Source organism: Equus przewalskii, chromosome 15, assembly GCF_037783145.1.
Source record: "Equus przewalskii isolate Varuska chromosome 15, EquPr2, whole genome shotgun sequence".
Classification (NCBI taxonomy): domain Eukaryota; kingdom Metazoa; phylum Chordata; class Mammalia; order Perissodactyla; family Equidae; genus Equus; species Equus przewalskii.
This window is the reverse complement of record NC_091845.1, coordinates 44,889,848-44,915,860: the sequence shown is the minus strand read 5'-3', so window position 1 is coordinate 44,915,860 and position 26,013 is coordinate 44,889,848. Positions and strand designations below refer to the sequence as shown.

General features: G+C 47.9%; 1 protein-coding gene across 14 annotated transcripts in view; it reads right to left on the bottom strand.

Annotated features, from left to right (window-relative positions):
* Positions 1-25,967, bottom strand: part of HHATL (hedgehog acyltransferase like) — a 63,697-nt gene extending 37,730 nt beyond the window's left edge. For 7 of the 14 annotated variants that reach the window (XR_011527042.1, XM_070575731.1, XM_070575738.1 and 4 more), the window contains exons 1-7: positions 25,642-25,873; positions 13,958-14,184; positions 11,940-12,088; positions 8,108-8,250; positions 6,414-6,503; positions 2,399-2,515; positions 1,075-1,179 (exon numbers count right to left, since the gene is read on the bottom strand). Coding sequence is in view for 13 of the 14 variants with exons in the window: in XM_070575731.1 (XP_070431832.1) it covers positions 1,075-1,179; positions 2,399-2,515; positions 6,414-6,503; positions 8,108-8,250; positions 11,940-12,088; positions 13,958-14,184; positions 25,642-25,644 (834 nt within the window). In the remaining variant the exon portion in view is untranslated. Of the gene's footprint in view, positions 1-1,074; positions 1,180-2,398; positions 2,516-6,413; positions 6,504-8,107; positions 8,251-11,939; positions 12,089-13,957; positions 14,185-25,324 lie in introns of all 14 variants that reach the window. The other 7 variants (XM_070575732.1, XM_070575737.1, XM_070575740.1 and 4 more) reach the window with 3 other exon arrangements.
* Positions 25,968-26,013: the final 46 nt, after the last annotated feature.

Genomic DNA, 26,013 nt, shown 5'->3' with positions numbered 1-26,013 from the left:
GCCAGGCACTGTGCTGGGTGCCTTACATGTGTTATTTCATTTAACCCACAACAATCCCTCAAGGAAGGTATTGTCTCCATTTTATAGGTGAGGAGGCTGAGGCACAGCGAGATGAAGTGATTGGCCCAAGGTCACCAAACTTGTAGACCAGTGCTGGAGGCCGGACTCAGACTCAGGTCTCTTGAACCCCAAGTCTACACACTGGTTGTTAATTACAGTTTTTTGGAGACTTTCCCCACCTCATGTTGACTTTAAGGATTCCACAGGGGACCCTGAAGAAAAAAGCCCCCACAAACCGTGAACCTGAAGTCCCTGGGGATGAAGGTGATGCGCTTGGAAAACAGTAGGAAGTTACACACCTACTCGTGTATTTCTTGGTTTGAAGGCAAAAAAAAAGGAAAATAAGCACAGCTAACCTTTGGAGAGCGTTTCCTCTGTGCCAGGCATTGAGTGTTGAGCATTTTACACATATTGACTCATTCAATCCTCCCAAGAACCCTGTCGGGTGGGTACTATCATTATCCACAGTATACAGATGAGGAAACTGAGGCACAGAGAGATGAAGTAACTTGCCCAAGGCCACCCAGCTGGTGAGTGGAGAGTTGGGATTTGAATCCAAGCAGTCTGACTCCGAGCCCCTGTTCCTAGCCTCTAGGGACGCTCCAAAATATTTAGAACATAAAAAGGGAGACAAGGCTAAGTTTTTATTGGGTAACTAAAACTTTCAAAAGTCTACAAGCACCCAGACAAACCTGGAAAAAGCCTAGAAGAGTCACGCAAATTTACATGAACTAGGGAAAATATAAGCCTAGAGTAAATCAAATCAAAGTCTTTGGCATTTACTAAACGCCAGTGCCTGGCACGTGGTAAGTATTATATAAATGCTTGTTCGTTAAATAACAAATTAAAATCAGGCTTGTTGGGAGGAATGTAAAACAACAGCTCTGCAAGCGCGCCCTGCAGGACCTAAAGGCCTTTTTTGGGTTCTGTGTCTCTAATGTGCATCACTGTGGGTCTTTCTGGAGCATTTCAAGCCCTCTATTAGGGGCAGGAGAAGTCTGATGACTCACTCACCTTGCTCTGCAAAACGAGGATTTGTTGAGCCCGACCCCTCCAGGTCCCTGGTGAGGACAGGAGCTGCTGGACGTTCACATCTTCCCCAACCTCGTTGGCCAAAACCTGAAACAGGTGGGCCCTTCAGTGTGGCCAGGAGAGAGGGCCCCACCAGAGCCCTAATGTTGTTGCATATGCAGAAGCAGTGCTGGGTGCTGGGTGCATGGGGCTCCTAGAGGGCCCAGTCTCCACCTACACAACCTCCCTCCCACCCCCAAGGCCAGTTGACCATGCTCCAAGAGCAGCTCTCCCTGGGCAAGCAATAAACCCATCATCCCTAGCACTTTTTGGTGATGCTTAGAGCAGACAAGGCACTGCTGACATGCCCAGATGGGGCCCCTTGCTCTCAATATATTCTGGGATGAGCAAACCACAAAGTTGACCGAAACCTGCTTCTTTAACTTGTTCACCTGTCACTGAGATCATTCTAGATGGCTACAGAGAGTACATTGCCATAGGGCCTTGCCCTCTGTGAAAAGCCACTGACAAGGAGCCCTGTCTGAGTGCGGCAAGGAGGAGGGCCGGAGAATGTTGATTGGGGATGTTTGGTTCCAGAAGGGTCCAACTCTGTGGCTGCTGAAGGGCAGTGTTCAAGGCCCCACCTCGAGGCTTTGAAGAGGAAATGAAATGTTCCAGCTTGTGCCCTGGGCCCCTCTGAAGCTGCCACAGAAACCCGATCTAGCGTACCCAGTCTCCGGCACTCGTTTCCACAATAGAACTCTGTTTTGGAAATCTTGGCCCATGTGAGTGGTTCCAGCAGGGAAGACAAATGCCAGAGAATTCACTATATAAATAAAAATAAATAACGAACCAGTTGGGCCTGCATCCCAAGTCTGAGTATTTTCTTTTGAAAGGGGCCTTTAATACACAAACAATCTATTCATTTTCTAATATTACAGACAGCAGAGGGCAGGAGGCAGGTCTTGGCAGGGTCCCAAGTCCAAGGTGGCTTATTAAGGAGAGACCCAGGATCTACTGGGGCACACGTAGCACAAGGAAGGTTTAAAGGACTCTCTCTGGGTGGACAGCACTGTCCTCCTCGGCCCAGGCCTGGGCAGGCACCACAAGGCCATATATGCAAGGCCCCTCAGGCGGCCAGCAGTCCCACTCACCAATGTTCTGTATCAAGGGATGGTAGAAGGAAGTTACTGGATCTGAAGCCTGACCCAGAGCAAGCAGCGTGATACTCGCATGGCCAAGCACTCCTGAATGGAACTCATTGTCTCGGCCATGCTCTTCCCAATCCCAGTCATACAAGAAGACCTGACCCCTGGCTCTAAAATACCTTCTGGGCCATCCGGAGCTCTTGCTTCACAGACTGGATCTGGTTGCGGAGGTCACTCATCTTCAGGTTTGTGGCTGCCAGCCTGTCCTGCAAGACCTTCACCTCTGGGGTCTCCGGCTGGTTGGGAAGGACAGGAGGAAGAGCAGTCACTTGTTGCCTAAATAGTAACAATAACCATACCCCCATTTATCCAGGTGTGCACCAGGCACTGCGCTAAGTGCTCAACATGGAGCAATTTACTTAATCCTCAGACACCCCTGTATGGTGGGTTCTACTGTCAGCACCCTAGAGACACAAAGCAGAGGCTGGTGGATGGTAAGTCCCCTCTGCTCGGGGTACCTGGTTGGGAAAGATGGGGCATGGATGTGAATCCTGGCAGCCCAACTCTGGGAGCTGAATCCCTTGCTCCGAGTGTTGCACGTACACTTGGAGGCATGCAGTGGCCACAGAGAGGGAGCACCTGGAGAAGTCCTGCAGGCTTCTCACTGCCCAGACCCTTCCTGGGTGTGCACTTTCTCTGCTGTGCTCCAGAGCTGGCATCAAAGCCAAACCATCTTCACTCAGAATAAAGAGGGAACTTGTTCATTCACAGACGGCAACTCCAGCTTGGCAGGAGGACCACGATCATCCTAACTTGGGGTCTCCCTGTCCCAGGACCATCAGCCTGGGCCTGGGGCTCCCTTTCCTGGCAATGAGTTCACTGAACAGAAGTAAGGACCCATTTTAATCCCCAAACATTCCATTTCTGTGGCTTGAAGAACTGCAGCAACCATGAATACTCTGCCTGCTGGAACTCTTAGCAACGTCTTTTAATTTTTTTTAGATAATGTTTGATTTAAACTATTTGGATGTAAGTTTTTCTCAAAGGTGCTGTCTCTTTCTCTGTCTTCAATAGAAGTTCCTAAGGCTCACAGAATTTTGGCATTAGAGGGACTCCAAAGTCAGCCCATTCAGACCCCCTCCATAAGTGATGAAAATGAGGTCCAGAGAGGGGAAGTCAATTGCCCTCAGGCACACAGATGGTTGAGGGGGTGACATAAGTGGGATCAGAAGCCTCGTCCTTCCCCTGCACTAGCTGATTCTATCAATTTAAGCTGTTGCTGATGCCCAGGCACCATGGCAGCAGGAAAGTTGGCTGGTGGGCTGTGACCCTCTGCTTCTGCCCCAACTGGCCAGGTGGGCTGGACTTCTGGGAAACAGGGTGGGTGCTGCAGTGGCTTTCTGATCTTTCCCCAGCAAGCACAAACAAAACTTCCCGTGAATGCTGTTGTGAAAGACAGGTCCAAGTAGACTGGGTCTGGGAGGTTCCATGGACCTCAGAGGTTGTGGACAGCCCCACTGAAAACCACTGGTCAAGGAAACCAGACCCAGGCACACGGTCCAGAAAGCCTGGCCTCATCTGGTTTCCTCATCTACGGAATGGGTATAAACATACTTCCCTGTCCTGCTTCCTCACAGCACCACCATGAGGCCAAAGAGAACAACAAATGCCAACAGAATTGGTAAACTAGGAACTTAGATGAAACACAAATGTATCTTTTTAAACATTCTTTTGTGTGTGTCCTTTCCCCACTCTGGCTGCTTGCTATCCCTTCTCACTGCTCTTGGGCACATGTCTCCCCCAGACCCCCCACCGCCAATGTGTTGCTTGGCATCTGCCCTGGGTTGGGAAGCAACACCCGCTGCATGTCAGATCTTCGGTGCCAAGAGCCCCGCTGGCCCTGACGGGGGGTGGTGCGGGAGCTGTGGGAATATATGAGCTTCCCATGTGCCTACAGTACCCCTGCCTGGAGCATTGAAAGAGCACAGGTTGGACCTGGGTCTGGAACCCAGGCAACGACACCACTCTCCAAGCCTTGTTTCCTCATCTGTAAAGTGTAGGGGGGTATGTAATATCAGCCTCCGGGTGCTTGTGAGTGTTGTAGGATAATGCATACAAAGGGTGCTGTCTGGGGCAGATTCTGACAGAGGACGATGCCAGGGGCTAAGCCTGGCTTGGGTGGGCAGCTGGCAAAGGGGTCTGAGGGCCAGATGCACGAGCAGCCACCACCCACTCTGCTCTGCCTGGCCCCACTGCGCCCATCTGGGGCAGCTGGGCCAACCTTACCTCCCTGTCACTTCAGAGCTGCTTCTGCCCAGAGTGAAATTCCACAGGCCTTGTGGGGGACTTGGGTATGGGCATAACCCTCCCCCACCCCGGGCTATTTTCTTTGAGAGAATAACTGAAACGCAGTCCATGGGGAGCAGACAATGCCTCATGGAGCCCTATGCTGAGGGGAGGTAGGGCCTTCAGCTCCACTCTGGAATGTGCTTTGGCGCTCTGGAGTCGGAATGTGGGGTAGCCTGCAGGCCTCTGGAGAGTGGCTTGGCTTGGGCCGCCCTGAACAGTCTAAGGAGGGGGACATTGCTTTTGTTCTCTCTCTGATCAGAAGATGCCCCAGAAAACACATAGTTCTCGTGAAGTGAGACTTGCAGCCCATTGCCCACTCTTCATCAGAAACCTCCCAGGCTCCACGCAGCCACAGAATCAAGCTGAAGCTCCTGCTCCTGCTGCCATTCAAGGCCTTCCTCCTAGGTGACCCCACCCCAGCTTTGTTTGGCTTATGTTCCCTTTTCCCCACCGCAGGCCCTGGGCTGCAGCCCAATGTTATCCAGAGGACACCCAGCTAGCAAAGGGAATAGGAGTAGGAATATTGAGTGTTCCCGGCCTCTAGCCTTGGCTTGCACTGTTCCTGCTGCAAGGCCCTCCCTCATCCTCCTCCTCCAGCCAGGCCCAGCTCAGGAAGGCCTCCTCCACCCCACCTCCTAGCTGCCTCAGATGGAGGGTGCGCTCCCTCTGTGAACTCAGAGCCTGGGGGCTCTCTGCTCACCTCCCCTCTTGGACACCCCTGGGGACACAGGCCCTGTCTTTGATTCCCTGTGTCACAGGACTCAGAATAAGCCTCTCAGGATGAACAGGTAACTGAACAAGCAGTTTCCCACCAAGGCAGCTCTAGTGAAGGACATGGAGGTGCTCAATGCTCTGGATGAACAAGGGGCAGCTTAGCAGGGACCTCAGAACCAGGAAAGGCCCTGAGGAACACTCAGTCTAGCCCCTGCTGTGGGCGGAGTCCCTCTACTGTCTCCCCAGGTTCACACAAGACCAGCCTTCAGGAGACATATTCACCCCTGGGACGCAAGGGGCCCATCACTGTACACTGTACACTGTACACTGCGGACTGAATTCTCAAGACGAGGCATGAAGCAGCTTGATCCTGACGTGAAGGCAACAGGGGAGGTGGGGCTGAACGGAGGAGCACTGAACGGGGAGTCCTGAGGCTTGACTCCCTGTTTCACCAACTGGTCTGGCTCCCCAAGAAAACCCCTGGGGAGGCCTCCCGGGATGTTCTCTGGGATATTTATTGTCTGGCTTGGGCTCCATGCCACTCCCTTATAGCCCACTGGGTCAGAGTGCCTTCCTTTCATGGAGCTGCAATTCTCATCTCCTGGGTTTCATGGACTGCTCACTGGCTTAGTAAAACGGAATCTTGGGAACAAGCCCCCACTCCCAGTAGTCACTTTTACTCTAGATTTGGAGCTCCACAAAGGGAAGATTTCTCACAATATGAACTGCCCCCTCAAAACCAGGGCTCCACGGGGCAGTAGTGAGCTCCTTGTCCCTGGGTTAAGGTAGTAGCTGGATGTCTCCCCAGCAAGGATGCTGTAAAGGAGATCCTTTACAGTTGGGCTGAAAGAGGGAGGCCTTTTGGACCAGGCCTTCCCTCCTGAGCTCGCTCTCTGGGGACTGGATCAGAGTTAGAGCCTCACTGGCCTCTACTGGGGCATTACTGACTTCAGGCCATAGACTTGGTTACTGTTCCCTGACGGCTGCTCTGAGGATGCTGTAGTGGTGGCACTGGCTCAGCAGTGGGGTGGAGGTGGACCCTGGACAGAGGCACCTACACTCCCATGGAAGCGGGGAGGCCCAGGCTGATGGCTGCCTCACAGACTCCCCAGCACAGAAGAGAACTCATACCAAGGCTCTGTCTCCCATCTGGGCCCTCGGCGGCTTGGCTCCTGCATCAGTGGCCCCCTTGGCTGGCAGCCTGGCCAGGGCCGTCTGCAGCTGGAAAAGCAAACCTCGCACTTAATATTGAATTCTGCTCAGCAATTTCAGCGCCTGAATAAAGTGCTCTGCTGCCACCACTGAGTGTGGTTCCAGCCTCAGTGGTTTACCTTTCAGCTCAACTTCAGGATCATTAATGATGAAAGAACTCTCCTCTACAAACTGCTCTGTGATGGGAGAAGCTTTCATTGATTGTCTGCCCCACTCCTCAATCGTACAGTAGAGAGCCCTAGGATTCACTAGCAGCTTAATAAATAATAATACTGCAGCCATGGTCTGTATCCTGGAGTTCTAACAATAGTCCCAGGGGCAGAGAGCAAAGGAATTATGGACTTCACGTTACAGACGAGGAGACAGGGTCAGAGAAGCCTGCCATATAGACTCATGGCCTGGTGGCCAAGACTGCCACCTTATACAGTCAATCGACCCTTTATTGGTTTCCCAATTGTTCTTCACACAAAGACCACACCCTGTCTGACAAGGCTGGGCATGACCCACCCTCCCACCTCTCTGACCTCATCTTGCTCCACTCTCGTCCACACTGGTCTGCTTTCAGGCCTTCTTCCCCACTCAGGGCCTTTGCATCTGCTGGACCCTCTGCATGGAGGCCCCTGCCCCACCTCTCTGAATCCGGCCCCTTCTCATCCTCCAGGGACCCACCGTGCATGCTCCCCTCCCTAAGATGCCCTCTGCGTTGGTCTGTCTCCCAGGAGGGCAAGGACCATGCCTATTTTGCTCCCCACAGTCTCCCCAGGGCCTGGCACAGAGCCTGAGCTGGTTCTCAAAAAATACACTATAGAATAAAGAAGCTCTAAATCAATGCCAAGTATAATGCCTGAGGAGGATTGTGGAAAGCAACAGAATTGGGTTTAAAATCTGGCACCACCACACACTGTGTGACTTGAGAAAGCCTCTTAACCTCTTCCAGCATCGGCTCCTTAGCCATATAAGGAGAAGCTCCGTAGGTTTTCTCTAGCACATGGAGTCCATTCCAGCTCCTAAGGGACCATGAACTGCTCAGGCTGTGCCCTTGCTCGACTGGAGGGGTTTGCGACTAGCTGTGGGAGGGCGGGGCAGCAGAAAGAAGAAGATGGACAAAAGTGAGACGAACTGGTGGAATGCTCCTGGCTCTGCCTTCAAATGAGCAAAGATCGCTGCTCATTTATTTAACAAACGTTTATCTAGTGGGATTACCACATGCTAGGCACTGTTCTAAGCATTTTATGATGTTAAGTCATTTAATCCTCAGAAAACCTTAGGGTGAGTGCCATTATTATCGCCATATGACAGATGGAGGAAAATGAGGCACAGAGGTTTATAACTTGCTCAAAGTCACCAAGCAAGTCAGTGATGGAGCTGAGATCCACACCCAGTAGTTAGGCTCCAGGTCTGTGTCCTAAGCACTATGTCGGGCCACCTCTCCATGACCTGTGTCCCCCTTGCTTCCCAACACACTTTCCCCTCTCAGGATGTGACAAAGACTGAGGAACTCATCGCAAACGCTGACCCACAAGCCCTTCAGAAGGACCCCAAGCATCTAAGTGTGGCTCCCTCTCTGGAGGAGCGGCCCAGGGTCCCTCACTGAGAGAGGCAAGGCCCCTCACTTCCCGCTCCAGCTCCTGGATGCGATTGCTGAGCTGCTTCACTCTGGTTTTTGCACCCTCTGACTCTGCCATCAGCACCCGGTTCTTTTTGGATAGCTCGACAATTCTGGTGGCAATCACATCCCCAGCCACACCTGCTGTCCCTAAAATGAAGAAAAACAGTGAGGTCAATTAAAAACACAGGCTTACACATCAAACTCATGCCGCACCACCAATAGTGCTGGGGTTTTAAAAGCCAAAGCTGATCGGTGTGAAGACTCATGAAAGGGCAGAGGCTCAGAAGAGTCACCACAGACCTACATATCCTGAAACCTAACTCCAGTGAGTGGAAAGGCAGCCACTTGGAGATTCACTATGTTCTAGGGAAATGATAAAATCGGGAAGCAGAGTTTTACTTCTATGGGAGGTAAGTTTATTGCTCCACTTCTTCACGCTCCTCAGTGAAAGGGTTACACATCCACACCCTATGCCCTCTAACTTTCCTGTGCCCTCCAGTGAGTAGGGTGCACCCATTCAACCCTCTGTGACAGTCTGACGCTGGGCTCAGCCAATGATTTGCTTTAGCCAATGGGATATTAACAGGAAAGGCGCGGTAGAGGCTTTAAAAGCACTAGTATAGTTAAACTCTTTCTTTTCGTTTATGCCGTCTCCATAAAATGAACATACCCAGGCCAGCTGGCTGGTTCCAGGAAGAGGAAGAGAGACAGGTGGAACAAAGCTGAACCACCTTAGCCCAGCCTGGCCTAGATCAGCTGATCCCCAATTAACCCCCAGATGTTTGAGCTATATAAATGCTTACTGCTGAATGCTGCTGAGATTATGTGGTTCTTTCTTAGACAGAATTTTGTGGTAACACCTAACCAATACAGATGCATACATTCATTTAGTAAATATTTATTGAGTTTCTACCAAGTGTTGGACACTCTTGGCGTTAGGGATTCAATGGTGCATAAAAAGACTTAAGGGGTTTACATCCTAGCATGGGAGATGGATAATAAAAAACAAATAAATATGTGTTCTAACATCTGGGAGGAATAAGTGCCATAAAATAAACGGAAGCTGGACAAGGGGATGAGAGGGCTGGGGGTGATGCTATTTTAGATGAAGGGGTCAGGAAAGGCCTCTCTGAGGAGGTAACGTGTGAACAGAGACCGGGATAAATGAAGTGAGGGATCAAGCCATGAAGAAGACTATTCTCAACTAGGAAGAGTTTTCTAAGCAGAGGAAATAGAAGTGCAAAGGTCTGGAGGCAGGAATGAATTTGGAGCATCTGAGGAAGTAGCTGGAAGGCAGTCGGCAAGGGCAGGAGACTGTAGAAGAGGTGGCTGGAGGGATGCAAATCAGGGATGCACAGAAGGCAGGCAGGGGGAGCTAGCCCAGCTTGATGTGTGTGGCTGGTAAAGAAGGCAGGCAGGGGGAGCTAGCCCCACTTGGCCACTGACTGACTGGGGAGCCTTGCAGTCTCCTGCCCTCTCTGGAGGAGTTTCCCCATCTGTGCAACGGCAGGCTTGGTCAGATGGTCTGCAAGTTCCCTAAAGGCTGACACTCCAACAGTGGGTAACTTGTGGAGACACCTTCTTAGGCCTACTTTTTTTTTTTTTCCTTAGGCCTACTTTTCAACATGACTGTGATGCACCTCAGAACAAGACTGAAAGTGACAACTGGTGGAAAATAAACAAAAGTACTTGATGGTTTTCAAATCGTTTCAGCCCAGGCTTGCTGCTGCGGGCCAGGGCCAGGCGGTGAGTAGGGCAAGTAGGAGTAGCTACCCTCAGCAACCTCATGTCTGCTCAAGAGGATGACACGTCAGGAGAAAGGGCTCAGAACACGGGGGAGGAAGCCAGACTAGAAGTACAAATGGTCCAGGGGTGAGTTCTCTGGGTTGTGTTTTCTTCCCAGGGCTCTAAAGCAGTACAAATCCTGGAACCAGACATCAGCAAGGGGTCTAAGAGAAGCCCTGGCTCATCCAGAGGGCAGGAAGCAGGGCTCAGAGAGAACTGGAAACTCTGGGGTTTTTTTCCTATTCTCTCCCAACCCTGTCTCCAGGGAAGCCCCACTCTTGAAGCTGCACCCCATGATAATGGGGGCATCAGTGAACAGGCAAGCAAAGAAATGCTAAATATCTGGATCAATACAGTAGACTATTTCTGTCTCCTTAAGTCCTTTAAAATATGTAGAATGGTTGAAAGCAAATATGATAACATTGTCTGATGGGACTTTCAATACATACAGATGTAACACATATGAAAGCTGTAATATAAGGCGGGGAGGAAAGTGGCCTATATGGTGGTACAGTTTCTTTATCCCACTTGAAGTGGTAAAATATTAATTCTAAGTAGACTGTGAAAAGTTAAGTATGTGTTTTGTAATCACTAGAGCTATCATTAAAAAATTATACAAAGAATATAGTTAAAAAAAAAACACTAAAGAAATCACTAAATATCCAGCCAAAGGAAAACCAGTCTATCAGCTGTCAGCAGCCTGTGACTTGTGGCCTGGTTTAAAAACACGAACCGGGCCAGTCAGACTTTTCTCTTCAAAATGCCAAGCTAGAAATCAGAAACGGTGCCTTCAGAGTGAGGACTGGATTTCAGGGGTCTTGACGGAAAGTCAGGGCTGGCAGTCAGGTGAGGCCTGAGAAAGCTGGCAGAGACAGCCAAAGACAGGGAATACGGGGTGGGCTGGAGAAGAGGGAGTGGTCCCGGGCCCTGGCAGGTCTTCTGGGGTGGGAAGGCCTCTCCTGCTCTCCCTGAGTCCAGCAGCTTCTCCACAGCCTTGCAAAAGCGCAAGCTGCCCCTTTGCATCTGAACCCTGAGCCAGGCTGTCTGTGTTTCTAGTCCTCACAACACAAAGCCTTCTCTTCAACGTGTTTTCATTTTAGACAGAAACAGCCAAAGAATGGAGGAAGGAGGAACAGGCCACCAAGGGGCTGTAGGATGCCAACTTCCCCTGCTTTTTAACTCAGCACTGCTCCTCTGGCTGTGTCCACCCCTAAAGGCATTGACTCTCAAAGGCAGGGAGGAACATTCTGGCAGATGCTGAGTAAGGCCTGTTGTTCTCTGTGATGGTGACACCGACTTTCTGGTTTATTAGTCAGTCACCTGGGAGTTGCTCAATGGGCATACATGGAGCAGATGACAATCAAGGCCAAAGTCCTCACCAGATCTGCAGGGCCAAGGTCTGGCTCATAACCACAGAGCCAATGTCCAGCCCACACCCACAGGGCTAAGGTCATCCCCAGACCAACAAAGCCAAGGTCCCCACCAGACCCATAAGGTCAAAGTCTCTACCAACAGAGCCAAGATCCAGCCCAGACCTGAAGGGCCAAAGTCCACCCTAGACCCTGCTGGGTCCAAGGAAATCTCCCTGGAACAGCTAACTTCCCTGTCTTGTCCGCCTTTCTGGAGCAGCAACAGCAAATGCTGTAGAGTAAAAGCCTGCTTCTACTGGGGCTTTTTCACGTCCGTGATGCAACATCTGAGCCAGAGCACCCACATAAAATGGACCCTGCTGGCCCACCGAACAGGCAGTGAGCAACACAGAGAACCCTCGTCATGAGACCCCTGGGTCACCAATTGTGCCCGGAATGCCTGCCGTGCTGTCCCTGCTGTTCCCGTGCTCCCATGTCCTGGCATACTGGCCTCCTTGGCCTGCTCTCTTCCCCTCTTCTGTCTCATTTCCAGGACGAGCTTGACCACAGCTGACCATTGGCACTCTCTCTTGGGCACCTGCCCTCTGGAACCTGCTATTTGCCCTGATGGGTAGGTCCATGGCATCCAGGCAGCCCACCTGGATTTCAGGGCAGGGACTGTCGCCACAATGGTGGAGCTACCTGTGAACGCAAATCTGTCCTCTTCTATTTTCTTCTTGAGGTGTTGGATTTCAAAGTCCCTTTCCTTCAGCAGCTTATACAATCGCCCGTTCTCATCCACTGTTTCTCTGAGCTGCTCTCGAAGCTGTTCAATCTCATCTTCAAGCACCCTACAAAGCAAAGGCAGAATTACTGCTTTTTCACAGGGACCAATGGGAGGGGTCAGACCTCCACTGCCTGGGTTTATTGACCATGATTGGGCACTAGGTGGTGATAAGAACTGGTGTGTACAACGTAGGAATGAGAAATTCAGGGAACCTCAATGAGCAGATTTTAACTCACTCACTGTTCTCAAAACTGAGTGATTAAGCACATACACACACACACACTCTCTCTCTCTCTCTCTCAAGTGAAAGGAGAAAGAAGGTTTGAACAACATGGCTTACTATGGATTCAACAGAGAGATGTATCAAACCCCTCACTCTGAGAATTCACATGCCTTTCCAGCATCTGTGGAACATATATAAAAATGTATTATATTATAAGCTACAAAGGCAATCTTAGGAAATTCCACATAATGGACATTATACAGACCATTTTCTTTAATGACAATTGACTAAAATTAGAAATCAAGACTAAAAAGATAGCAAAATAAAATAAAAAACAAAACCCAAAACCCATCATCTGCTTGGAACTAAAAAAACCCACATTCATAAATTATTTATGGATTAAGAAGAAATCATAATATGTATAACGAGGCATTTAGAACAGATTGATTGCAGAAGCAACATATAGCAAAACTTGTGAAATGCACCTAAATTGATACATAGAAGGAAATTTATAGTCTTAATTGCATATGGATATTAGAAGAGCAAAGAGGAATGGTCTAAGCCTTTAGGTGAGGCTGGATCTCTAGGTTCCAGGTAAACCTGACAGAAAATCAGAACAGGTGGTCGTTTTGCATGTTACAAGTGGCCTTGCAAGGCTCTTTTCAGAATTTTAAAACATGAGAAACACGTGACTGATGCGTCTGTGGTCCCTTCTACTGTTATCATGGAACAGGCTCCCTAGAGACAGGTGCTCGGGAAGCAAATAACTTACAGAAGTTCTAGGTAACAGCAATTATTAGGTAACAGCTGTTATTATTGTTGTTGTTGTTCTACCAACGTCTCAAGTCTCCACCAATTCAAATTTCTCTGATGTGGGGAAAGATCATTTGGAAATAGTTCTGGGGTTAACTTACAGCTAATATTTAGGAGTCATAGGAATTTTTTTTCAATTATTGAGAAATCTATTTTTTTTCCCAATAGCATTTTCAGTAGAACATTTTGAAAATTGAGAAACCATAAAAAGTAGAATCTAAAGATGGAGAAAACAGATTTTGGGCAAAACCAGAAGCAGAGAGAGAGCTCAACAACTGTTGTGATTTTTTAGTAAAATGACCAGCGGAGAATTTTGTATCAATACAGACTCCTGCTTCCAATAACCAGTATAAATCAATACGCATCTGTGCACCATTGTCAAATTCAAGCAAAATGAGAAGATTCTGGACTCCTTTCGATCTTTTTGTAGGAGGTTGTAAAGAGCAAGGAACGCACCAAGAGCTTCTTTAGGATAGGTATATTTATGTGTCATCATGTGTCAGGTAAGGGGGACGCACAGGAGAATGATCCTGGATGAGATTTGGAGCAATGAGCGCCTGTGAATGCACAGAGTCAGTCACCCAGTGCCTCGGAAACCCAAAAACGGTCTTCATGAAAGAGAGACTGCATAGGCAAGTTGAAGTGAATAAACTATACACCCCGATGAGTTTCAAAATGTCAGCTTGACTTTAAACGGTTTTTAAACATATTTCGTAACACATTACGTCCGCAGGAGCGCAGGTCTTCCAGCAGATGCAAGTCTTCAATAACAACCTCTCTTCTCAACTTAGAAACACACATCTAGTCACCCTGATTGTCTAGCTGTCTGTGGTCATTTCTCCCCCACCCTCCCTTCCTCCCTGCAGTGCTCCAGGGAGAGTTCAAACTGGTATTTACCTCAGCTCGAAGCTGTTTTTCGAGTTTTGCTCCCTGGCTTGGAGGAGGCTGAGGCCATCGGAGATCTCCAAGGACTCTTTTTGGTCATCAGCTTTGCTTTTGAGGCTCAGTTCCTTTTCCTTCCGTTTCTCCATCTGCTTCTGTAACCTTCTGTGCTGCATCTCCTGCATGGCCTTGAACTGGAGCCTCAAGGTGTCCTGCGAGCCTTCATCCGCTGCCATCTTGCCCTAGGAGTAGGAAAAGCAGCCTGAGCTGTAGCAAATTCCACGAAGCACACATTTCCCAAGGGTGCGCAGCACACAGTCAGCCACCTCTAAAGTCCCCGACTCTGGCATTTCCTGCTTAGCTTTGCCTGTGTGTCCATGTGGAAGCTCGGAAGCCCCACCCTCACCGCAAATCCCCTGAAAGCCAAAGCTGAGGTGAGCATCCTCCCCAAGCCCTGAACGTGCCACCAGATTGCAAATGGCATCAGAATAATCCCTATCACTCAGATGCCACACTTGACTCCTTCCTGTCCCTAAGACAGTGGCTCTCAACTCTGGCTGGACATCAGCATCTCCTAGGAGCTCCTACAATCCTAACAAAGCTTGGGCATATCCCTGGACCAATAAAATCCCAATGTTTAGAATGGGGCCCAGACATCATTACCTTTATAAATTGAGGTATAATTTAAAGTTGAGGTATAATTTACATACAGCAAAGTGCATAAATCCTGAGGGTACAGCTCATTAAATCTTTACATAGGTACACACTCCTGTGGTGACCACTCAGATTAAGGTATAGGGCACTTCCTATCCCTAAGCAGGCTATCTTGTGTCCCTTCCCGTCAATCATCCCCCAAGTTAACCACTATTCTGACCCCTGCCATGGAAGATGAGTTTTTATTCAGCTCTATTGAAGTATAATTTACATATAATAAAATACACCAATTTTATGTGTGCAAATAAGTTTTGACAAATACACACACCTATGTAAACCACCACCACCACCGTGATAAAACATTTCCATCACATCAAAAAAAGTTTCTTTGTGAGGTCTCCCTGCCAGTCCCAATCCCAGGCAAACTTGGATACACTTTTGTTCACCACAGTTTTTCCTTTTCTAGAATTTCATATAACAGAATCATATAGTCTTTCGTGCCTAGCTTTTCTTGCTTAGCACTACCTTTCAGAAATTCACCCCTGCTGTTGCACGTGTCATTAGTTCATCTCTCTTTATTGCTGGGTAGTATTCCGTTGTACAGATACACCACAGTTTGTTCACACATTCACCTGTTGTTGGACACCTGAGCTATTTCCATTTCCGGCTATTATGAATAAAGCTGTTATGAACATTCACATACAAGAAAGCCTTTGTGTGAACGTATGTTTTTATTAGTCTTGGGTAAATACCTAGAAGTGGACATGCTGGGTTATATGGTAAATTTATGCTAAACTTTATAAGAAATTGAATTTTTCCTTAGAGTGACTATACCATTTTACTTTCCCACCAGCAGTGTATGAGAGTTCCAGTTGCTCCACATCCTTGCCAACACCTAGTCTAGTCAGTCTAAATTTTAGTGTTTCTAGTGGGTATGTAGTGGTATCTCAATGTGGTTTTAATTTGCATTTCCCTAATGACAAACTCTATTGAGTATATTTTCATGTGCTTACTGGCCATTTGTGTATTCTTTTGTGATGTGTCTATTCACATCTTTTGCCTATTTTTTATTTGTGCTGTCTTCTTGAGTAGTGAGACTTACTTATACATTCTGGATGTTTTGTCTATTTTTGAACTTGACATAAACAGAATAATAGAGCACAAACATTGGAATTTGTGTGTGTGTGCTTTTTCTCCCCAAATCTTCCCAGTACATAGTTGTATATTCTAGTTGTGGGTCCCTCTAGTTGTGGCATGTGAAATGCTGCCTCAGCATGGCCTGACAAGCAGTGTCATGTCTGTGCCCAGGATCCGAACCGGTGAAACCCGGGGCCACCTAAGTGGAGCGTGCGAACTTAACCACTCGGCCAAGGGGCTGGCTCCCCAACATTGGAATTTTTAAATGCCCCCCCACCTGATTTTAAAGCGTAGCTAGTGTTAGGAAAACTCAAGTCACATCATCCACCCATGATCCAATTAGTCATAAATCTTGTTGATTCTCCATAAATGTCTTCAAATCTGTCCCCATATTTCATCCCCACTGATACCTCTCTCATTATCACACTCATGGCCACCTCAAGGCACTTGCACATGCTGTTCTGTCTCCCTGGAATGCTCTTCCCCCAACCACTATGCTCTCTTCTCTCAAATGTCATCTTATCAGAGAGGCCTTCCTCACCAGCCTATTGTAGAAAGCATCCCTACCCTCACTCCCCATGCCTCTTACCTGTTTCAGATTTCTCCTGACACATTCCATATCTGTTTATCTGTTGATAGCCTCTCCCCCTCCCTGCCAGCCCCACAATGACAGGCACTCTGTGATGTTCACTGCTGTATTCTCAGTGCTTGTATCAGAGCCAGGTGTATAGCAGGCATGAAATGAGTATTTGGTGAACGAATGACCGATGGTTCTGTCCCCAGGACTGCTCAAACTGGCCCCTACTGCCCTCGCTGCCCCTCTCCCTCTTCCCACCCCACTTACAGTCTGGCCTGCATTCACTTTCTCCAAAGCACAGCTCTGAGCCTGACATGTCCCTGGGCTAAAGAGCTTCCGTAGGTGCCCACTAGTCACAAAACCAAGTCCAAAGGCATTAAAGGCTTTGGGGGATTTGACCTCATGTTGTCCCCTTCACAATGCTGGGTTCTAGTGTCGCCTTGGTCCTCTGTCCCCCCTGCCCACAGGCTTAGATCTTGCTGGTTCCCTCAGGCCTAGCATGAACACCATGTCCTTTCCTGATCCTCCAGGAAGAACATGCTCCCTGCCCCAACACCCTCAACTGCTCCATCTACATCTTCCCATTGTACTTATCTCCACCCTTTCCACAGGGGTGGTCCTAATGTGCCCAATGTGCCTTTTCCTTTTGCTGATTTTAGTCTGTACCCTTTCACTGTAATAAACTGTAACTGTGAGCATAACAGCTTTTCTGAGTTCTGTGAGTGCTTCTATCAAACCATTGAAAATTAAGGGTGGTCTTGGGGACCCTTGGCCTATAGGAATCCCAGGACTCCTCTGCTAAATGGGCAACAGTCATAGCCAAGTACCACGGGGTGTCTCAAAAGATGGGATACCCAGGGATATAATGTAAGTTAACAATCGGACTCCATTTTTTAAATTTAGGCAAATCAGACTCTTCCTGTAAAGGGCCAGATAGTAAGTATTTTAGGTTTTGTGGGCCATATGGTTTCTGTTGCAACTACTGTGCTCTGCCACTGTAGCAGAAAGTAGCTGTAGATAATATGTAAATGAGTGGGTGTGGCTGTTCCAATAAAACTTTATAACAAAAACAGGCAATGAGCTGAATTTGGACTGTGGGCTCTTAGTTTGCCCACCTGATTTAGAGGAATTTCACCTGAAAAGGTGTCTAGAGATTAAAGAAATAGGCTATTGAGCCTATTACTTGAAAATGTAACTAAATACAGTTTATTAACTAATACAGTTAACCAATACAGTATAAAAATGAGTTTATCCTGTGATTTCCTATTTTTGTAGATTAAAAGAAGGTACAACCAAATACTTCATTTTCCAAATTGGGTCACCTTGGAGAGAAAAGGAAGAGCTATTAATACTCTTTCCGGGTCGACAGTGTAAAGCAGTGGTTCCTGCTCCTGCTGCACAACTGGAAACACTGGGGAGCTTTAAAGATACTGATGCCCGGGTCCCACGCCCAGGGATTCTGATGTCATTAGTCAGGGTGCACCCTGGGTGTTGGATGCTGCTGGTCTGGGCTGCCATACGAGTAGCCTGGCCTGAGCTGAGACAGCACCTGGGGTTCAGGGTGAACTTGGCTCTGTTCCAGCTGTGTGAGTCTAAAAAGTTTCCAGACCTTTCTGGGCCTCAGTCCCCCCTTCAGTAAGCAGATGATGATATGGAGGCCACAGATGTGCTGTGTGGGGCAAATGCAAAGGAGGCTGTGAAAACGCTCAGTCAGTTATGCATTGGTAGGAACAAAATGTTATTATTTTCTCTTCTCCTGGCATTCTCTCCTGAGAACTCCCTTCCTCCTCCTCTTACCCTGCATCCAGATGCTTCCTGTCCCTCACAGCGATGCTTGTGACCTGCCAGCACAAAGCCTTCCCAGGCTGCTGGGCCCACAGTGATCAAGCCCCCAGCACCAGCCCTCACAGCCACTGCCTCACATCACAAGGCCACCTCCTCTGCACCTCATCTCCTGCCTGCTCACCATCTTATTCCCCCAGTGCCTCCCATCTCTCTGGCTACCTGCTGCCACTCTAGCTCCCTGAATCTTGTTTTTCTCCCTCTAATTCATACTGTATACCATCATCTGGGACCAATCTAAAACCAGATCTAAGTGGCTCCTGCCTCTGCAAGACCCTGCCAGGACTCACAGAGGGCACTCTGACTGGCCCAAGGGCTGCGTCCATCCCACAGACATTTTTGATTCTCACACAATGCTACGTTAGGATTTGAATTTGCTCCCAACATTCAAAGATCTGTAGATTTCAATTAAATCCAGACTTCCAGCTTCTTTTATAAAAGTTTACCGATCTCGCAATGCTGGGGCCATCGTCCCACATGGACAGCAGCCACTGGGCAGAGGGAGTTCCCTCTGGGCAGGGTATGTTCTTTCCACACAGCCACCGTCCCTACCACTCTCAGATGCTGCAGCTGGCACATCAGCTGCCTGTCATCATTGCATGTAAATGTTGTTTCTCTTACACCTGCTGGATTCACCCACTTTCATTTCCCATCGGCCACAAATGCTTGGGTTCGTGACCCCTGCTAAGGCTCAAGCCTGGAGGCGTTTCAAAGGCTTGCTTCAGCCACTCTACCTGCCCAGGATGCCTTCGAGCCTAGGCTCCGTCCCATCGCCCTTCTCCTTCCCGGGAACTCCCATTTAGCCTTCAGGATTCACCTCAGGGCACTTGTGGACTCCTAGAATCCCCCAGGTGTCCCTTGATCACTAAACTTCCCTCAATGCATTATAATTATCTATACTTCTAATCCTTCCTTTTACTAAGAGGCCTCTTAAGGGCAGGGGTCTAATATCTTATTCATTTTTTAATTCTCAGTATCTTGCCTTGAAGAGGATTTCAACTAATATTTGTAGAATTGTCATTGAATGAATGTAGCAGGCGCTCAAGGATGAGGGAAACAATGAATGAATGAGTAAATGAACAAACACAGTAACTTGTAGAGCCTTTTTCCTTTTCTATTCCCAACATGCACTTGAAGTCACTGGGGAAGAGGCACTTCTTGAATGTACCCTGTGCCCTGGGCAAATTACTTAATCTCTCTGTGTTTCAGTTTCACTATCTGTAAAGTGGGATGATAACCATTACATGCGTCACAGGGTGGTTGTGAGGATTAAACGAGAGAAGGCATGGAAAGCATGTAATACAGTGCCTGGCACATAAGCGCTCTTGAGAGTTTAACTTTCGTCTTTCTTATCGTATGAAATGGGGTGTCCTCAGCCTAATCAAGCCTCTGGGAGACAGACAGCATGCCTGCACTGACAGGACACGTTCGCGGTCCAACTCAGGCCCCAGGGCATTAGCACCTGCTCTGTGGTATGCATGCAGCCAGGGGAGATTTGGATTTAACTGATCTGGGCTGCAGCCTGGGCATCTGTCAATGTTTAAAGCTTCCCAGGGGAGTCTAATGATGAGCTGGGACTCAGAAGGAGGAGTGGTAAGTGCTCTGAGAGGCTGGTTGGAGAGATCCGCAGGAGAGGCACGCACCTAAATCAGCCTGAAGTGAGTGCTGAAGAAAGTGACCTGGGGTGGGAAAGAGAGGGTGCCTGAGTGGGGGGCAGAGGGCTTTCCTGCTAAGAGAAGAGCATTTGAAGAGAGAATGTGCTGAGTGTGGGGAACGGAGAAAGGTTCAGGATGGCCAGAGGGCAGGGCAGAGGTTTGGGAAGGGACTGGAAAGAGGGTCTTATTTGGCCCAGCTAAGGGGTCTAGACTTCACCTGAGGGTGTTGGGGATGGTCAGATGGTGCAGACAGGATCACACTTGCATTTTGTGAAGCTGGAGGCAACAGGCCTAGCAGGGAGGATGTTTCCAGGAAGGAGTGTGGTACCAAATCAAGACTGTGGCAATATGGATGGAGAAGGGGGAACAGGAATTGGTGCCAAATGGAAGGGATTGGAAGCAAATGTGCAGAGAAAGAGCAGAGTGGGAGTCTAAGGGCTTTGAGTTTGAGTGACAGGGGAGATGGTGGGTCCAGGCAGAAGAGCAGTTTTCCAGGCTACAGGCAAGCCTGGTGCTGGGCACTGTTGGGTTTGAAACTCCTGAGCCTTCCACATGGAGATGCTGGGTGCGCAGCTGGTGAGGTGAATCTGAGGTTGAGGAGAGCAGCTTGGACTGGAGTCTCCAGGTGGCTGAGACCTGGGGTATGGACAAAGTAGTGTGGGGAGAGGGTGAGAAGGAAGCTTGGTAGGAGGTGGGAGAGAGAGAAGGGGAAGATGAAGGATGAAGAGACAGTGGGAGCTGTTAGAAGTGAGTAGATGTCACTGGGCAGAGATAGAGACTGATGTCTGGGCAAAGGGGAGGCAGGATGGGGTTGATTAGGGCAGAAGCCATGGAGGCAGAAAGCTGCGGTTAGGGGCAGTGGGAGGGCAGATGCTGGAGACCTTCTGAGATGGGCCCTAGATCACATTCCTCCTTGTGTTCCTAAACAGTTTAATTGCAAGTCAAGGTAAACTCTTGACCAAGGACAACGTGGATCTCAGTAGGGGATTCTGATTCCCACGAGCCAGAAAGAAAAACTTTTGCTCTATAAAAGCACATAACAATAACACTAAAGCTAAATTTTTCAAAATGCCCCTTGGCCCTGCCTGATTCCTGACTACTTCATGACAATGTGGTTAGTGTACATTAGAAACAAGAGCAAAGACGTGCTTCTCGTTTTTATATTGGGTGGTCCAGATAAATGACTGGAAGACTTTCTGTAACCTCCCACCCACCCTGAAGGTAGAAACTGTCATGTTTATCTCTGAATCTTGTCTCTGCAGTACAAGCCAGCATGGGTGCGTAGTGGGTGATAAATTAACATTTTTGCCATGAATGAACAAGGGAATCACAGCGATAATTTTGGCCCTAGAGCAAAGAGCACTAAAGACACTCAACTTGAATTCATTTGCTGATGTAGGACATGGGTCAAAGAATCACTCAGCAAATATTTATTGGCACTGCACAGAGAACTATGGACAGAGCTCCATCCGCATGCAGCTTATAGTCTGGTGGGGGAAACAGATAGTGATCAAATGATCACATAAATAAACATAAAATGACAACTGTGATGCTCTGAAGGAAAGATATATGGTGCTTAGAGCCTCTATCAGGGAATTTGACATAGTCTGGGGAGTCCAGGAGAGCATCCCTAAGGAAGTGAGCTGAGACCTGAAGTACAGCTAGGAGTTAACTAGAGGAAGAACATTTTGGGCTGAGGGACAGCATGTGCAAAGGCCATGTGGCAAAATGAAGAATGGCAGGGACTCTAAGGATCAGTGCCCCCCATCCCTCCTGCACATCTGATCCATCAGGAAATTCTCTTGGTCTACCTTCAAAATATATCCAGAATCTGAACACTTCTCACCTCCTCCTCTTCAATCATTCTAGACCAAGAATCATCCTCTCCTTCTTGGGTCATTACTATAGCCTCCTAACTCACGTCCCTGCATCTGCCCTTGTCCCTTACCCCACAGTCTATCCTCAACACATCAGCCAGAGGAACCCATTAATATATAAGTCAGACCATGCCTACCGCAGCATAAAAACGGGGCTCAGTATAATTTGGTTCTCTCCCAATCCATCTTTCATTATCAAGAATGCAGCAAACTCACAGCCTTTACACTGGCTATTCTCTCTGCTGGAATATTCTTCCCTAGGTATTTATATGACGCCTTCCCTGACCTTGCACAGGTGTCTACACAAAGGGCATCTTCTCAGTGAGACGTTCGTTGACTGTCCTGTTTACTACTGCATCCCCTTCCCCTGAGTCCACCCTCTGAACTCTCTCTCTCCTGCCCAGGTTAATTTTTATCCATCACACTTTTAACCACCTGACATACAGCAATATATTACCCATTTATTATCTGATTTCTCCCAATAGTATGTGAGCTACCTGAGAGCACACAGTTGAACCTATTTTGTTCATGGCTATATCACAGACCTGTAACAGTACTTGGCACACAGTAGATGCTCAGTGAATATTTCTGAAACAAATGAATGAATTCAGCCTTCCTTAGTCCATCCAACCACCCTTGGTAGCCAGCTGCTGTATCTGTGAACAGGCTATTCACAAGTAATTGTAACAAATGCTTAAACAAGCATAATCTCTTAAAATCTCTCTCAATAACATTGTGCCTTCTATCTGTGGTGCTCTGAGGCAGGATCAGGGTCCTGTTACTTGCTCTGGATTTAAGTAGTAGAAGCTGAGGTGCAAAGAGTTTCACAGTTAAGGCTGAGCAGAACTTTCGACACGTAAAGAGCTTAGAAGTTGTCACTCCCATCCTCATAACAAGAAAAAAGCTGAATGAACCGAACCAAAAATCAACAACTGGAAACCGAGGGAACTTAGTCCACAGAGAGTTGAGGTCACAGGGCAATCTGCTCCCCTGAAAACTGGAGGGCCAGGTGAAGACAGAGAATCACAGTTCACTGGGAGTAGAAGCCTGCAGCTGGAGCCAGCATCAGTAGGAATGCTTTAAACTGCGACTGATGAATTGTTCGAGGATTAGAGTTGACTGGCTTGACAGTTTAAAACTTCAAGGGGTCCAGGCTTAGGGGGACCCTCATACATTCATGAATTTTACCTTCAGGAGCCCTCCTAGATTCTCACTGTGAAAATCAGAGGAAAATCCCCTCCTGCTTCTGGCAGTGAGACAGGAAAAGTAACCATTATAGATTAGAAAAGAAGAAATAAAACTGTCTGTTCTCAGATGACATAATTGTCTATGTAGAAAATCACAAAGAATCAACAACAAAAAGCCCCTGGAACCAATAAGCAATTATAGCAAGGTTGCAAGAGACAAGGTTAACACACAACAGTCAATTATTTTCCTATATACCAGCAAGAAGCAATTGGAAATTGAAATTTAAACGTAACACCATTTGCATTCCCATAAAAAATGGAAAAACTTAGGTATATATCTAACAATATATGTATAAGATCTATGTGAGGAAAACCATAAAACTCTGATGAAAGAAATCAAAGAAGAGCTAAGTAAATAGATAGTCTATGTACATGGATAGGAAGATTCAATATTGTTAAGGTGTCAGTTCTTCCCAACTTGATCTATAGATTCAACACAATCCCCATGAAAATCTCAGAAAGTTACTTTGTGTTTACTGACAAATTGATTCTAAAGTTTATATGAAAAGGCATAAGACCAACAATAGCCAACACAATATGGAAGGAGAAGAACAAAGTCGGAAGACTGATGCTATCAGATTTTAAAACAAACTATAAAACTACAGTAATCAAGACAGTATGATATTGGTGAAAGAACAGACAAATAGATCAAGGGAACAGAATAAAGAGCCCAGAAATAGACCCACACAAACAGAGTCCACTGATTTTTGGCAAAGAAGGCAATCCACTGAAGAAAGGATAGTGTTTTCAACAAATGATGCAGGAACAACAGGACAGTGACATGCAAAAAAATGAATCTAAACACAAACCTTACACCTTTCACAAAAATTAGCTCAAAACAGATCATAGGCCTAAACATAAAATGCAAAACTATAAAACTTCAAGAAGATAATATAGGAGAAAATCTAGATGAACTTGGGTTTTGCAATGAGTTTTTAGACACAACACTGAAAGCATGATCCATGAAAGAAAATATTGATGTTAGACTTCATTAAAATGAAAAATTTCCGCTCTGTAAAAGACACTGTTAAGAGAATGAAAAGACAAGCCACAGACCAGAAGAACACAGGTCTGCAAAACAGATGTCTGTACCCAAAATATATAAAGAAATTGTAAAACTTTATATGAAAACAACCCAACTAAAAAGTGAGCAAAAGATCTAAACACACACCTCACCAAAGAAGATACACAGATGGCAAATAAGCACATGAAAAGATGTCCAACATCATCTGTCATCACAGAAATGCAAATTAAAACAATAATGAGATACCACTACACACCTATTAGAATGGCTAGAATCCCAAACACCGGCAACACCAAATGCTAGCAAGGATGTAAAGCAACAGGAACTCTCACCCATTGCTGGTGGGAATGCAAAATGATGCAGCCACTTTGGAAGACAGCTTGGTGGTTTCTTTCAAAGCTAAACAGTCTTACCAAATGATCCAGCAATCATCTTGAAAACTTACGTCTACACAAAAACCTGTAAGCGAATTTTTATAGCAGTTTTATTCATAATTACCAAAAAGCAGAAGCAACCAAGATGTCCTCCAATAGGTGAAGAGATAAACTGGTACACCCATACAAGGGAATATTACTCAGCAATGAAAATAAATGACCTATCAAGCCACGAAAAGACATGAAGGAAACTTAAATGCATGTTGCTAAGTGAAGAGACCAGTCTGAAAAGGCTGTATACCATATGATTCCAACTCTCTGACATTCTGGAAAAGGCAAAACTATAGAGAAGTAAAAAGATCAGTGGCTGCCAGGGGTTGGGGAGAGGGAAGGAGGGATGAGCAGCGGAGCACAGGGGGCTTTTAGGGCAGTGAAAACTATTCTGTATGATTCTTTAATGGTGGATACATGACGTTATGCATTCAGCAAAACCCACAGAAATATACAATATAGGATTATCAACGCTAACAAATACACCACATCAATGCAAGATGTTAATAATAGGGGAAAAGTGGGAAGAGTATATGGAAACTCTGTATTTTCTGTTCAGAGTTCCTTTAAATCTAAAACTGCTCTAAGAAATAAAAGCAGCAAGGAAGGACTCTAAGCTCAGGAAGGAGACACTAGAGCCGTGGGACAGGGAGAGTGGCACCCACCCACCACGCCACTTCCTGTGGCAAAGCCAAGATCCTAAAGGCAGTTGAGTGCATCTGGCACAGGGACCAGTGAGGAAAGGCCCCTTCCAGGCATGAGCCTCCCTTGACCCCACCAGCCTGCCACTTTCTCTCTTTCTTTCTGTCTTCTTCTATTTTTAATTTTATTTCTACTATGTTCTCATCGAGAATTCCCAGCAACAGCCTGGGGTTCTGGGGGTGGAGAGCAGACGGCCCAAGATGCCTAGTTGGGCGCCCTGTACACTGCAGGACAAGACTCACCGACTACCCGCCAGGCCAGCACCCATGCAGGGAGGGGTTTGGGTTGGGGGTGGGGTGGACATGACTGGTTCGCCGAGCAGGAGTCTCGCTCAGAGGGGGACTCCCTCCTGCGAGTCTCCGGTTCTGTAGGGGCTGGCCCTGGGGCGGGAGCATGGGGGAAACGCATGCCACCAGGTCCCGTAGGTCCGCAGCAGAGGCCAGAAGAGGGCGCTGGTCAGGCGGACCCGAGTTGGAGTTCTGACTATGCCCACTACCAACTCTGTGACTAGGGCAGGTGACCCACCCTGGCTCCTCACTAACCGCTTTATCATGCTGACCATTAAGTGTCTGCCTGGAGAGGGGAGGAGGCGCTGCGTGAAGATTCACAGAAGGGAGGGAGTCCTCGCCCCGCGCCCGGCGCAGGGAGCGGCCGACCAGCGGCAGCGCGCTCGGACGAACGCGTGCGCTCCGGCTCCGCTCCAGGCCCCCGGCGGCTGCGGGCGCCCCCGGCTCCGGCCCGGGCCCTTCCCCGCACTTACAGCAGTCACTCTGCTCCTCCCTTCTAGGGCCGCCGCAGCCCCGTCACCTCTTCGGGACGCCTTCTTGCACTGCCCTGGCAACCGTCACCAGGGAAACCAGCAATGCCGCCCGAGGGACGTCATCATGCCTCTACGGAGGCCGAGAGGGCCCCGGGAGTTCGGAAAGTGACA